This window comes from Dermacentor silvarum, chromosome 9 (assembly GCF_013339745.2).
Source record: "Dermacentor silvarum isolate Dsil-2018 chromosome 9, BIME_Dsil_1.4, whole genome shotgun sequence".
Classification (NCBI taxonomy): Eukaryota; Metazoa; Arthropoda; class Arachnida; order Ixodida; family Ixodidae; genus Dermacentor; species Dermacentor silvarum.
Window position 1 is genome coordinate 142879567 of NC_051162.1, and position 12719 is coordinate 142892285.

Sequence of the window (12719 nt, forward strand, 5' to 3'; positions counted from 1 at the left end):
CCACGGTCAACGTCCGAAATTCCTGGGTATGGGGCTGTGGCAGGCATGATAATTAGTCAAAAGGTATTGTTGGGCTAGTTGGGGAGCTATAGCGACAAACAGCACCAGAGAACCCGAGGTACAACCAAAGTAGATAGAAACCTTCAGTTGTTGGTGTGCCTTGTGATTGTCCCCGCCTGCTTTTCTTGTACCTCGAGTTCTCTGGCACCGTTTGCCCAATGTTGATTGAAGACTTTTGTATGGTTGAATCTAAGTATAATCCTACTAAGTACGCTGTATAATATTCCACAGAATGTAGAAAAGTGTATAGTAAATTCGTAAACAATTTTGATATTGTACTAATGCATGACCACAGTAAGAATGCCTGACGCGTACCGATCCGAAGTAGAGGAGGTTCTCAGTACATGTCATATCATCGAAGAAGATATCTGTCTGTTGACAAAGGCTGACCAGCTGGCGCACGTGGTAGCGTTGCTTGGAGACGTCGTAGCCACAGACTATGGCGACGCCACTGGTTGGGGCCTTCATACCTATGTAGTTCAAATCAGTCACTGAATAAAGCACTCACGTTTGTTGAGTTGGGTGAAGACATTTCTGAGTCGTCGTAAAAAAAAAAAAACACGTGAAATATTTCGAACGTCATATGAATATCAGTGCTTACTATACTTTCTGTAGTGTAATTATAAATACATTTCGAACACGGATGGTAATCGTTGCGAAGCAAATACATATATTTCTGCCAATAGCATATATCATCTTCGTACCAAGAGATTTGTCTCCAAATAACATCAATAAGAGCATAAGCTGCAACAATGATCATCTTTGCAACATAGCATCGGCTACTTCCGCTGTATTACATACATAACAAAGTCAAATAATAAAGATTATGAGTGACATAGAGGTCCAAATGTATGTTTGTTTCGAAAGAAAGACCTAATTGAGGATTCTGTAACTTTATTGTGTTTGTTACTCCCACATGCACTTTCTTTTTTGTGGTTCCTGCGTCCATATTGTTTGAATTTGACTGGTTATCTCACGTTGCTTTACCTAATAGTAACGGTGAAAATATAGTTTCTAAGACTGTTTAAATTACTATTGCGAAAACTTTGACGGCTATCAATGTGCGCATGTGAACGGCCCTAAATGATTGCACGTGTAGGGAGTACAGTAATCTAAGCCGACGACTGAACAACTCTGGTATAAATACCAATGTCATTCATGCGATGAAACTACCGTTCACAATTATGGCCAAGAACAAGAGTGCTATTTTGGGTTAGTTATTGAAACATCACCTTACTAGAAAAAATTGAGAGGACGCCTAAGATTCACTGTTAAGAGTGGATCGCGATAGCATTCAAAGAACACTGACTGCTACTCATAGTTCCCGACGACTGCAGCTTATCCAACCGTAATTGATACTGGCAAACACTGGCGGCGAACGCTATGCACGTAGGCAGTTTTCTGGTGGAAACGCGGCCTCTTGCTTGGGCCGATCCCGGAGATTGTGCACAACCGCGTCAAAGAAATTACATCATTTTCAGGTTTCCGTATTTGTTTCGCACTTTTATAATTTCAGTCTAAGAAGATTTAACATAAAAGGCATCCGCTGTGGGTGTTTTGTTCCATGACATTTGTTTTGTCAAGATGCAAGATAAGGTATGAGCAGAATTAATGATAGAATGGTGTGGCGTACCTAAACGTGGTTCGGGATGTTTTTTTCGGCTGCGGGCGCCAATGCCGAAGCCGACGCCGGCGCCGGATTTTCTGCGACACGGGGTCCTAAACGCAAGTGTTGTCTAAACGCTATCACGTTAAAATGTGACAGACCTGCGTGGCACACGCACCAAAGTCACAGCGTAAGCTGGTGCAGTGGCTCAAGAGTAGCTCCAATTTCGGCACCACGCACAACAGGGTGTTCGGGGCAAAGTCTCTTCGCCTCGTTTTGACGAGAACGGTATCAACTATCCGCCCGGCGTCGACGGCGAGCTACGGCTTGTAATGCTCTCTGCACCGCAGTCTGCTGAGCCCGATCAAGCCTGGTTGTAGCCGCGCACGTAGCTCTCCGATTCGCTTCTTCAGCAACGATTGGTACCTTGCGAGGAGACGCCACAACGTGTACCGAAGAGGTACCCAGAAAACGTGGCGCACATCTCACATCCCGTGGCACGGTAGGTTGTTGTTGTGGTTGATGATGATCATGATTGTTTATTGGAATCTTCAAAACGGGCTGGTGACAAATAGTGACCTAGCCTGCTTGATTACACCAGGTTCAGTTGCATGCAGCATGCAATTGCTATATGCAACTATGTCGGGCACACTGCATTTGCAGGCACCTTAGCTAGATGGCACCACCATACTGGCAGAGCCTCGGGCAGCTCGGGATCGCGTTGATTGCGCGCCTCGTTTGAATCGCATCTCGTCGTCTGCGCCTGCGCACGCTGCGTCTGCAGGCGCCTTACCTAGATGGCGCCACCATACTGGCGGAGGCCCGGGTCGTCTGCGCCTAGGGAGCGTTTTAGGGCATTTTCCCGATGCCCCGATAGCAAGCGCTTGCGTGGATCAGTGGTAGAGTATCTGACTCCCACGCAGCGGGCGCGTGTTCGATCCCGCCGGATACGGGTACTTTTTTTTCGCATTTCCGCCGGCGGTGGACACCATCGCGAACTGAAATGGCTATTGGAATGAGCCCCTAACAGCTTACGCTGTAACATAAAAAAGCACACACCCCGGGACAACGAGAAGAAAACAAACCACCCAGGTTATCATTTTCTCCTAGTCCTCTTGTCTGCGCTATGTTTTCAGTACATCGTTCGAAGCACTCCCGCTGTGTTCTAACCGGTGCTTCCAAGCTGCGAAGAGAGTTATCCTCTAACTTGGCTAACATATTTCTCTAGATTTTACAAAAATTTGTGCAAAGTGTGGTTTGGCAAATAATTGCAAAGATTAATTTTTGTTTGTAGTATCAAATCAGACTAAGAATTTCGTAGTTTAAGATTACTGATAAGCTGATTTCAATATATTCAAGTAAGGAAGTCAATGCACTTAGTCTGAAATGACGTCGCAGTGGATGTTATATTAATCGAGCCTTGCGTCCAATAGCTTTTCAAACGTCTTTTGCACATAGAGCAAATAAGTTCTAAGACTACGAGTAGCCTTATTCTATTTTGAGGAAGTGGGGCCCCGGCCCTCCCTTACACAAAGTAATAGTGTCAGACCAGTGTGCAAACTCACACCAACGCAAATGATACAACCTTTTTTTCCAGGTCATGTACTGATATAGCATTATACCATAAGTAATTTGTAGCTAAGCAAGCAAATCCGCAGCCACTTTTCACCTTTCTTACCACGAATAACTCGCCTAACAAGTTCACTACTGCGACTCTGTCCAAGCTTGCCCTGTCTATGGGTGGTTTCCGATGAATACCAGTATACGCATGTATCGTTGGCTCTTTAGCGCAACGACTGCATTGTGGAGCTCGCCGTTAGGTACCTTATGCGTCCCCTTATGCGTACATTCGTCCACGTTATTTTATTGGTGTTGCGGAGCACGTATGTTTTCTGGATTACAGATGAAAAAACACTTAACCGTGCACTCGGCCGCGCAACGCTTGAAATAGCGAAGCTGGACGATCGTAGCCCAGCATTTTCTGGAAGTGCACGCGAACTTTTCATCTTATTACTCATGATGATGATAATTTCTTTTCGCGCGTCTCGGACTTACGGCCGTCATCTGCGCGTTGCATAGCGCAGCTTGCAACACCGACACCGCCTTCCAATGCCGAGACCGCGTTCCAGTAGACCCTCTCCGTGAATGCGTCTCTCTCTCGCTCTCATAGCGCGTAAAACCTTTTCACCTCGCAGAGCGCGAGCGTACGAACGCGCCAGCAATGGACAAAGACGACGACGCTCGAACTCAATCATATGGTTCGCATAAATGCATGCTCTGCAGGTGTGGCTGTGACCTGCGTTGTATTTGCATGGGTGTATGTATTGTTGTATGTATTGTTGTGTATGTATGTAACGCTAGCGCAAGACAGGAGTAATTGGAGATCGCAAGGAGAGGCCTTCGTCCTGCAGTGGACATAAAATATAGGCTGATGATGATGATGATGATCTGATGTATTGTGGCGAAGAAGGTAATAAAGAAAAAAAGAAAGGCTGTATAGCCTAGTGGTTACGACGCTCGCTTTGGGACCGGGGGTACGCTGGGCTCGAATCCCGCCTCAGCAAAAAGTTTATTTTCTTTTCTTTCTTGGTAGTTTCTTGCTACGCACCACAAATTACGGGTGGCTTAAACAGCTTCGCTGTTAAAATTTATTCGAAGTGTACAGACATCGACAGTCTAGCTGTAGGTACGAACAGTAAAGTCCCAGCAGCAGTAATTGGTTAGAAAGGCCAAGGGCATCCACACCTTGTCGCTTACCTCGCCGCGCGCGTTCACTGTGCAGCAGTACAATCGTGGTTACAGGATGGTGGTCCCATAAACCAAAACAAGCCATCACGTGAGCAGCTCTACTGTTTTCAATGTCCTAGGGCACAATTTGCAAAGATTTGCATAAAGAACGCAAAAAACTCAATGTACTCAAAAGGACCAAGGACCTCCTGGACATGGGCATAGTGTGGATTCCGGGGCACGACTCGCTCGCGGGGAATGTCACGGCACACGTTGCAGTCCGAGAACGCACTTTCCGGGCTGACCCGCTGGGTGTCCGCGCCGTGGGGGACCCGGACGTAGGCGTACCAGAACGATACACCGAAATCGTGGCGTATTACTGACTCGGCAGAAGAAGATATCCTCCACTGAACCCCAAATTTAAGAGACAGGACGCGGTTGCATGAAGAAGGCTACACAGAAACACCTTTTCGCACGGGACACTGTTCCACGCGATGTATCCAACATGCTATGACTACACCTGCAAAAAATTCTTAGCGCCGTGCACACTCTACCATATGGTATGGGAGCGTGCGCACATGACACTGCCCCTCATTCCCAACCCCCTATACCGGAGCAGTAGGAGAACCTGCTGACCAGCTCGTGCCCTGAAGACCATCTTCGACTGGTGGACAGAGCGAGACAGGCGGCGAGGGACCACGGGACTGAGGACGCTACCCAACTGGGGACGACCATCATCGCCGGCTATTTAAATAAAGTTTATTCTCTCTCTCCGCCTAATTAAATAACTAGTTTTGCTTAATTAACCAACTTCTCGAATATTACAATTACATAAAATGCGTCAATGCGAAAATTGTAGAGCAACATAGAAAACTCCCGGTACAGCTCGGAGTTGTTCAATACGTGCTACATGTTTTCCAGAGTGTGAAAGAGCAGTGCGAATCCACGCAAAGTGCCTCGAGCGGTCAGTCGCGCGGCAATTGTAAACACACTGAAGAAACGGAGCAAGTAAACACACATACCCAAATTTGTACATATATATATACGTACAAATTTCTGTATATATATATATATATATATATATATATATATATATATTGTAGGACGATGCCCGGGACGAAGGTAGAGCCCTGGTATTTTATTACAGCGCGAGACAGCCAATGAGCACCAACCCGACAAACGATCATGATGATTATGAGGATGGGTATATTCCCGTGTAGACGATGATGAATTGCAAAGTTAGCGCTAACTCCCCCCCCCCCCCCCCCCTTCTCGAAACCGGTCGGCAAAGCAGCGAGTCAGAAACGGTACGAACGCCGAACATACGGCTTCAGACAAGAGATGTGAACGATTTCAGCGCTGCGACAACTCCAGTCCGTAGCCGATTTAACAGGAACCACGCGATAGTTCACGGCAGATGTTCTTTCAAGCACGGTATACGGGCCGCGATACACAGAGCTCCGGTACTGGAACAGGTGTCCACAGGAGCACTTCGTCGCCTGGACGGAACGAAATGACACGACGGGTCGCATCACAACGGACTTTCCTCTTGTCCTGGATGGCCGCAGTGCTCGCGGTGACGCGGGCGGCGAACTCCTCTGGTAGAAATGCGAATGGAACAGGAGGCGTAGAGAGAAAGGTGGTGTCCAAAACAAAAGGCGGTCCACGGCCGTACACGAGAAAAAAGGGGCTGTAGTTTGTTGAGCGGCAGTATTATAAGCAAACGTGACGAAAGGAAGAATAGTGTGCCAGTTTGTGTGGTCGGGTTTTACATACATGAAGATCATGTCGGGCAGGGTTTGATGGAAACGCTCGGTAGGAATACTGGTTTGGGGATGATACGCTGAGGTTGTCTTATGGAGGCTATGAGAGGCCTCCAAGATTTCAGCAAGAACACGTGAAAGAAATGTCTTGGCACGGTCAATTAGAAGAACACGATTATCTTGCACCATGGCGCAAGATAATCGCGTGCAGGAGAAACTCGGCGATTTCAGAGGCCGCACCACAAGGAAGACCTGCCGTCTCAGCTCAGCAAGCGAGATAGTCAACGGCGGTGACAATCCAGCGGTGAACCGCGGGTGGAAGCGGAAGGGGTCCGGATAAATCGATACCCATGAATTCGAAGGGAACGGACGGGCACGGCAATGGTTGTAAAGGGCCGGCAGGAAGAGAGGACAAACGTTTTCGATGTTGGCATGACGCACACGAACTGACGTGCTTGGCAACACAGGTGGACAGGCCAGGCCAAAAGCAGCGAGTCATAGGTATTCGGTATAGTATTCGGTATAGGTGTGTGGTCGTAGGTAATGTGAAATCCTAAGTGGCCAGGTGTTGCGTCGTCATGAAACGCGTGTAAAATTTGCCATCAAATTGAGCGAGGGCGACTAGGACCAATCAGTGACCGGTAGGGAGGTAAACATGTCGAAACAATCATCCATCATGAAGTTTAAACCGCGCAAGGTGTCATCTTAAGCAGCTGTTGGGAGGACGGGATAAGCCAGCGAGCCAGTCGATACTTGTGGGAACTTTTGAAATAGCGCGCCAACCGGCAGAGGGAGCGTGCTGCAGCTACAGAGCTTATGTAGCGGCAAGTTTAGACAACTACCATGTGCCGCGTTTCGCTCTGACCGTTAGTTGGCAAGGTACAGCCGCTGAAGTGAGCACATGAACAAGCTGTTCTTCGGATTGGTGCCAAAGTGACAATGAAGGAATTGGAAGAATAGCGTGTGTGTGTGAAGCTCTGTTACAAACTTGGGAAAACTTTCACAGAGACACTTAAGTTGCTTAGCCAAGAGTACGGGGAGGATTGTATGAGTCGCACACAGTGCTACAAGTGGTTCAAGCGTTTTTAAGAGGGAAGAATGTCGGTCGGTGACAATCTCAAGCCTGGACGACCTTCCATATCCACAGATGATGACCACGTCGGGAGAGTTCGAACTGTGATTCGTGGAAATCGTCGTTTGACTGCTCGAGAAGTCGCTGACGAAGTGAGTATAAGCGTAGGATCATATCATGGAATTTTGAGTGACAAACTTGGGATGAGTCATGTCAGTGCAAAATTCGTGCCGCGTTTGTTGACCGACGAACAGAAGCAGACCCGTGTTGAAATCAGCCAAGAACTGCTCCCCATTGCCAATGACGATGAAAAATTTCTCAAGAACATAATAACTTGCGATGAGACATGGGTTTGTGGCTATGATGTTGAAACGAAAGTGAAGTCCTCGCAATGGGTGGCGAAAAGTTCAACTCGTCCAAAAAAGCAAGCATGAGTTGGTCGGACCTAATACTTTGATGCTAATTAAGGCTCGCAAATCGACACTTCTTAGTATTGAATTGCAGACCGGCCTTGGCAAGACACGTGAGAACGTCGTCGAAACGTTGTAGGTGCTCGGAGAAGCTGGACGAAAAGATGACAATGTAGTAGAGGTAACAAATGCAGGTTCTCTGTTTGAGGACGCGCAGTACGCTATCGATCGTTCGTTCAAATGTAGCTGGCGCATTGCACAGACCAAAATGCATTACATTGAATTCAAAAATTCCATCAGCTGTTGCAAACGCCATCTTCTCGTTGTCTATGAGCCAATGGGATCTGCCAATAGCCAGAACTCAATTCGAGGCTCGAAATGTATCCGGCACCTTGTAAGGTATCCAAAGCATCGTGAGTACGAGGCATAGGATAGACATCCTTACGGGTAATTTGGTTTAGCGCCCTATAATCGATGCAAAAGCGTACCGAATCATTCTTTTTTTTAACTAGGACAACAGGAGAAGGCCAAGAGCTAGCTGAAGGCCTTATAACGTTCCGAGCGAGCATGTCGTTTACTTGGTCTTCTATAACCCTGCGTTCAGCAGACGATACATGGTGAGGGCGGCTATGAATGACGCGGGATCGTTTTGTTTCAATGCGATGAGCAGCCACCTTGTTTGACCCCAAGCCATCCGAACAAACGTTAAAGCAAGTTTGGTGTTTCCTTAAGATGGTGAGCAAGGCATCAGTCTGGGTTGGGCTGAGATCTGAACTCACAGTGGCCCCGAGAGGCACTGGGTTAACCATCTGTGGGCGTACACTCTGGGAATGACGAAGCAGGCGAAGCAGTGACGAGAAATACTGGTGATGCGTCGATAAGGATGGCAACAGTGGACCCCTCCGGCAGCAGAAGTGCATGGCTCTGATGTCGAGTTGTAGGCGGTCAGACTGGCGCAGCCACGTGAGAAACGCACTAGAAAAGAGGCGGTGGCGATTACCCAAAAAATGCTGCGCTGAGAAGGGGAAACCACTGCGTCGCCGTGGATATTTTCTCTTGATCTAATGGTAAGAATGTGGGCTTGGCCGGGTGGAAGGACAAAATCTGACACTGTGACAAGGTGGGGCGGCGTGGAATCAGCGGTGTCAGAGAGCTGGGTGTCCATAATGTGTGTAAGTGGTTGCCCGCACGAAATGACAGCAGACGCAGCTGACAAGAAATCAAAGCATAAGATCATCAGACGAGCGCACGACGAAAGCACAGCAAGCTGTATATGATGGTGAATTCCTTCGATGAGGACACGAGCAATACACTGTCCGATAGGATAAACCGGACTGTCATTGGCGCTACATAAGACCGGGCCAACATACGGAGTTTGCACTTTGCGTAGACGGAAGCATAGTTCGCGATGAATAAAAGAGATGGCAGCTCCAGTGTCTATAAGAGCGTCGACAGCAACACCTTCCACTCAAACAGCGAGTAAATTTGTCGAGCGAGCAGGAGGAATTGGGACAGTTCGCGAACAAGCAGTTTCTCCTCCAAGAACTGCAGCGTCAAGTTTTTCGAATGGTACTAGAGAGAATTGGAGGTAGGACGCAAGAGCGATGAAGTACGGTGGAACGGTGACGGGGAACGACGATGGGGTGAGTGAGAAAACCGGGACATGCCTTGGGACAACGGAGGTGAGGGCGAGCGATGTGACGAGGATATATAGGGTCCTGCAACGTAAGTGTCAGATCTGGGCGCATAGTCTCTCTCATACGTGGAATAGCCACGGCGTTCATCTTGCTGGTGCCGGGGGTAGAAACGAGAGATATGGCCACGTATGCCACAGTGGAAACATACTGGGCAGGAAGGGCGCCAAGTAGAGTCGTATGATTGTACGGGGGCCTTCGCTGCCTTCGATGCCAGGTGGTCGGAGACAACCGCAGCAGGTAAAGATGGAACTAGTACCGGAGGCCGTTAAGCAATCTCGTCGTAAGAAGGCGCACAAACAGGCGCAGGGTACCGGGCACGTGTGACACTTGTCATGGACGCCAGTTCTTCTTTAATCATCTCGCGAAAATTGGGAATTGTAGCGCGCAATGGTGTTGCTGGCCGGAGCATGGCCGTGAAGCTCCTCTGGCACAATGATGCGGATGAGGGCGCGCAATTCGGCGTTGTCGGTAAGGTGAGCGTCGCAGGAGGCGCATGGAAGACGAAAGGCGCAGATCGTGGCAAGGCGTTGGCATGTCGTGATGATATCACTAACTGAAACGGGGCTCTGAATTACAGGAGCGTTAAAGGCAACGGAGTTGATGCCCTTCGGGATACGGCAATTACGTTTCACTTCGGACATGTCCCTCTGAGTGCGACGGCAGAGAGCCAGAACGTCTTCAATGTAGGCGGTATAAGATTCCTCGGCTCCCTCTATGCGGGTAATAAACTTCTGTTTTGCTACTTCGGAGCGCCCAGCAGATGTGCCAAATATCTGACGCAGCTGTGCAGTAAATGCTGACCAATCAGCGAAGTCACGTTCATGGCCGAAAAACCGTGTTTGAGCGACCTCCCTCAGGTAGAAAGCAATATTGCGGAGCTTGCGTGCCCCGTGCCAATGGTTGCAAGCGCTCATCCTGTCGTAATGGCCAAGTCAGTCTTCCACGTCTTCGTCGCGAAGGCCAGAAAATACCTGAGGCTCGCGTTGCGGTGCTGTGACGGACTAACTAGGCCCAGCTGTCTGAGCCGTGGTGGTTGCAGCAGTGTATGCGTCCGTTTGTGCCATGACTGGTGTTGTCGAGCACAATATATATAAGTATATATATTTATGCAAATTTATGTATCTCTGTAAGAACATACCCAGGTGGCATGGCCTGTGTGCATCGCTACAAGTACTCAGGTGTCTATGGCAGGGCGAGGGCAATGTAGCGCGTTCTAGAACCTGCGCAATAAGAGCGGCCCCATTCTTGAGCGGACCCTCGCACTATAAAAAAAAATATCTGTCGAGAAGTGCCTCACCTGTCATGCAAATAAGCTTTAAGAGAAAGCTTGAGCTCGGGCCCAACTCCGATGCGGCCTATTCAAATAATTGTAAAACACAGAAACGCTTTTCTGAGATAAACCCTGGAGCGGTTTAATGGAACTGGTTGCATTTGAGAGAGAAAGTTAAATTCTATTGGCTAATGGAAGCGTTATTCCGATTTAGGGCTCTAATTTTTTTCAAAGAATTTTCATTAATTCGAAAGTTCGAAAAAAAAAGAGAAGCTGGAAGTTATCGTGATTCTGTGAACGGCATCCATTAGACGATTCGAAGCGGACAAATTCGATTTGTCATCTTATATTTTAAGTGAATTCGTTACGATGTGTACAAGGATTCTGGAAAAGTCGTATTTTAGTATTGCTGAATTTCTTGAGCTTCATGTTCAATATATAATTTTTGACTGGTTTAGATGTACCATTAGATGATATCCACAGAAATGTTATATCGTTTTTCATTGCTGAGTTAGAGTTGTAAACTTGATAGTTTCGATTTCTGAAAATTTGCGATTCTTGGCAATTTTTTATAAAAAACTGACGACCTTAAAAAAAATTCGAAACAAATAGTCACGAGATTTTGGGTTTCCTTTTGATGCAACAAACCTCGTCAAATTTTGTGCAGTGATTGCCGAGAGAGAGAGAGAGAAAGCACTTTATTTGCACCCGTCAGAGAGTCTGGGTGATCGGGGTGAGACGCAGCTCCCCCTTTCACCGTCCACCTCCCCCCTAGACGTCGGCCGGAATCAGTTGGCTTCCGGCGGCGGCCTGGGCTTGACAGATGGCTTGTTTTTGGGCATGTTCTTCCTGGCTATGAAGGGAGGATTCCCATGACTCTTTGTTGCCATGTAGACCGTTTAGCGCTGGGCAAGCCCATAGCATGTGATTTAGGGTCGCTATGCCTTCACAGTTTTTGCATTTCGAAGAGTGCACCTCAGGATGCCATTTGTGTAGGATATACGGGTTTGGGAAGGTACCCATCTGCAGTTTTCGCCAGATTAGAAAAATGAATTCTCCTTTTACGTGTATTTAGGTAGGAACACTCGAGATAAAGCGCAATGAAACTTAAAGGCGCAATGATGTCTTCGTTGATTATCCTTTTACACTTATTTTTTCGTGGTCCTTATTTATTAATGTAATTTTACAGTAGCCTTGTATGATGGCAATTCATACCATGGTTTGTTTCTTTTCCTGGTTGCTTTCTTTAACTGCGCTATTTTTGGGACCCGCTCAAGAAAATGCCGAGATGTGCGCCTAAAACTCCGGGTTGGGTGGGAAAGGAAGGCTTCGTATTAAAATCACTCTTACTCTAACAGGAGGTTTGGCTTGCATGAAAAAATGTTTAAAAATGTCGCAGTTTTGCCTGAAAGGCGAAGCATCAATGGCGACAACAAATTAGTAGAGAGCTAAATGGAGTAGGGATAGTTGTTTTATCGGCTGTATAAACTTGACACATTCGCTTACTAACTGAATAAACTAGCGAAGTGTCAGCGCGCACAAGCAAACAATAATAGATCACATTCGATGACCGCAGACAAGCACTGTAAGAACACTGGCGTGAGGAAGGGCGGCCGCCACATCGAGCGAAGGTTCGTGCGGTCTATCGCTTCTACAGAAACTAAGCGGCGAAAGCACAGCGCATACAAAGGTCACAGCCGTGTGCAATTAGCTTTCAAGATATGGTGCGCGCGACAACACCGACCGCCCGCACCGGCGCGAAGTACAAGAACGCATTTGTTGGTAGAGTAGAAGCCGCCCACGCTGCCTTCCCGTGTTCCTCCTTTCACGTATGAGATTGCGTCGCCAGTGTAGCGCCCGGTTGCAAGATACGCATTTGGTGCCGCAGCACAGCGTCGCCCCCGTCCCTCCCTCTCGTACCCCCACGGCATTTCGCGGGACGGAAGTCGCGTTTGCTCTCCGCCGTGCGTTCGCTCTTCGTGAAATCGTGCGTCCCCCACGCGCTTTCACTCGCACATACGGCGCGCGGCGATAGTTTTACCTCCCTCGGACTTTATACGGAACCTCACGGTGACGGCGACTGCGACGCCGACGGCAGAAATCCACTTGAAATG

The 12719-nt window shown here is 48.0% G+C and overlaps 1 protein-coding gene across 1 annotated transcript in view; it reads right to left on the minus strand.

The window, feature by feature from the left end:
- LOC119463953 (phospholipid-transporting ATPase ABCA3) overlaps positions 1 to 12719 on the minus strand; it is a 102777-nt gene that overhangs the window by 64735 nt on the left and 25323 nt on the right. Inside the window, exon 5 of the mRNA XM_049655440.1 lies at positions 376 to 530. Coding sequence (XP_049511397.1) covers positions 376 to 530 — 155 coding nt within the window. The remainder of the gene's footprint in view (positions 1 to 375; positions 531 to 12719) is intronic.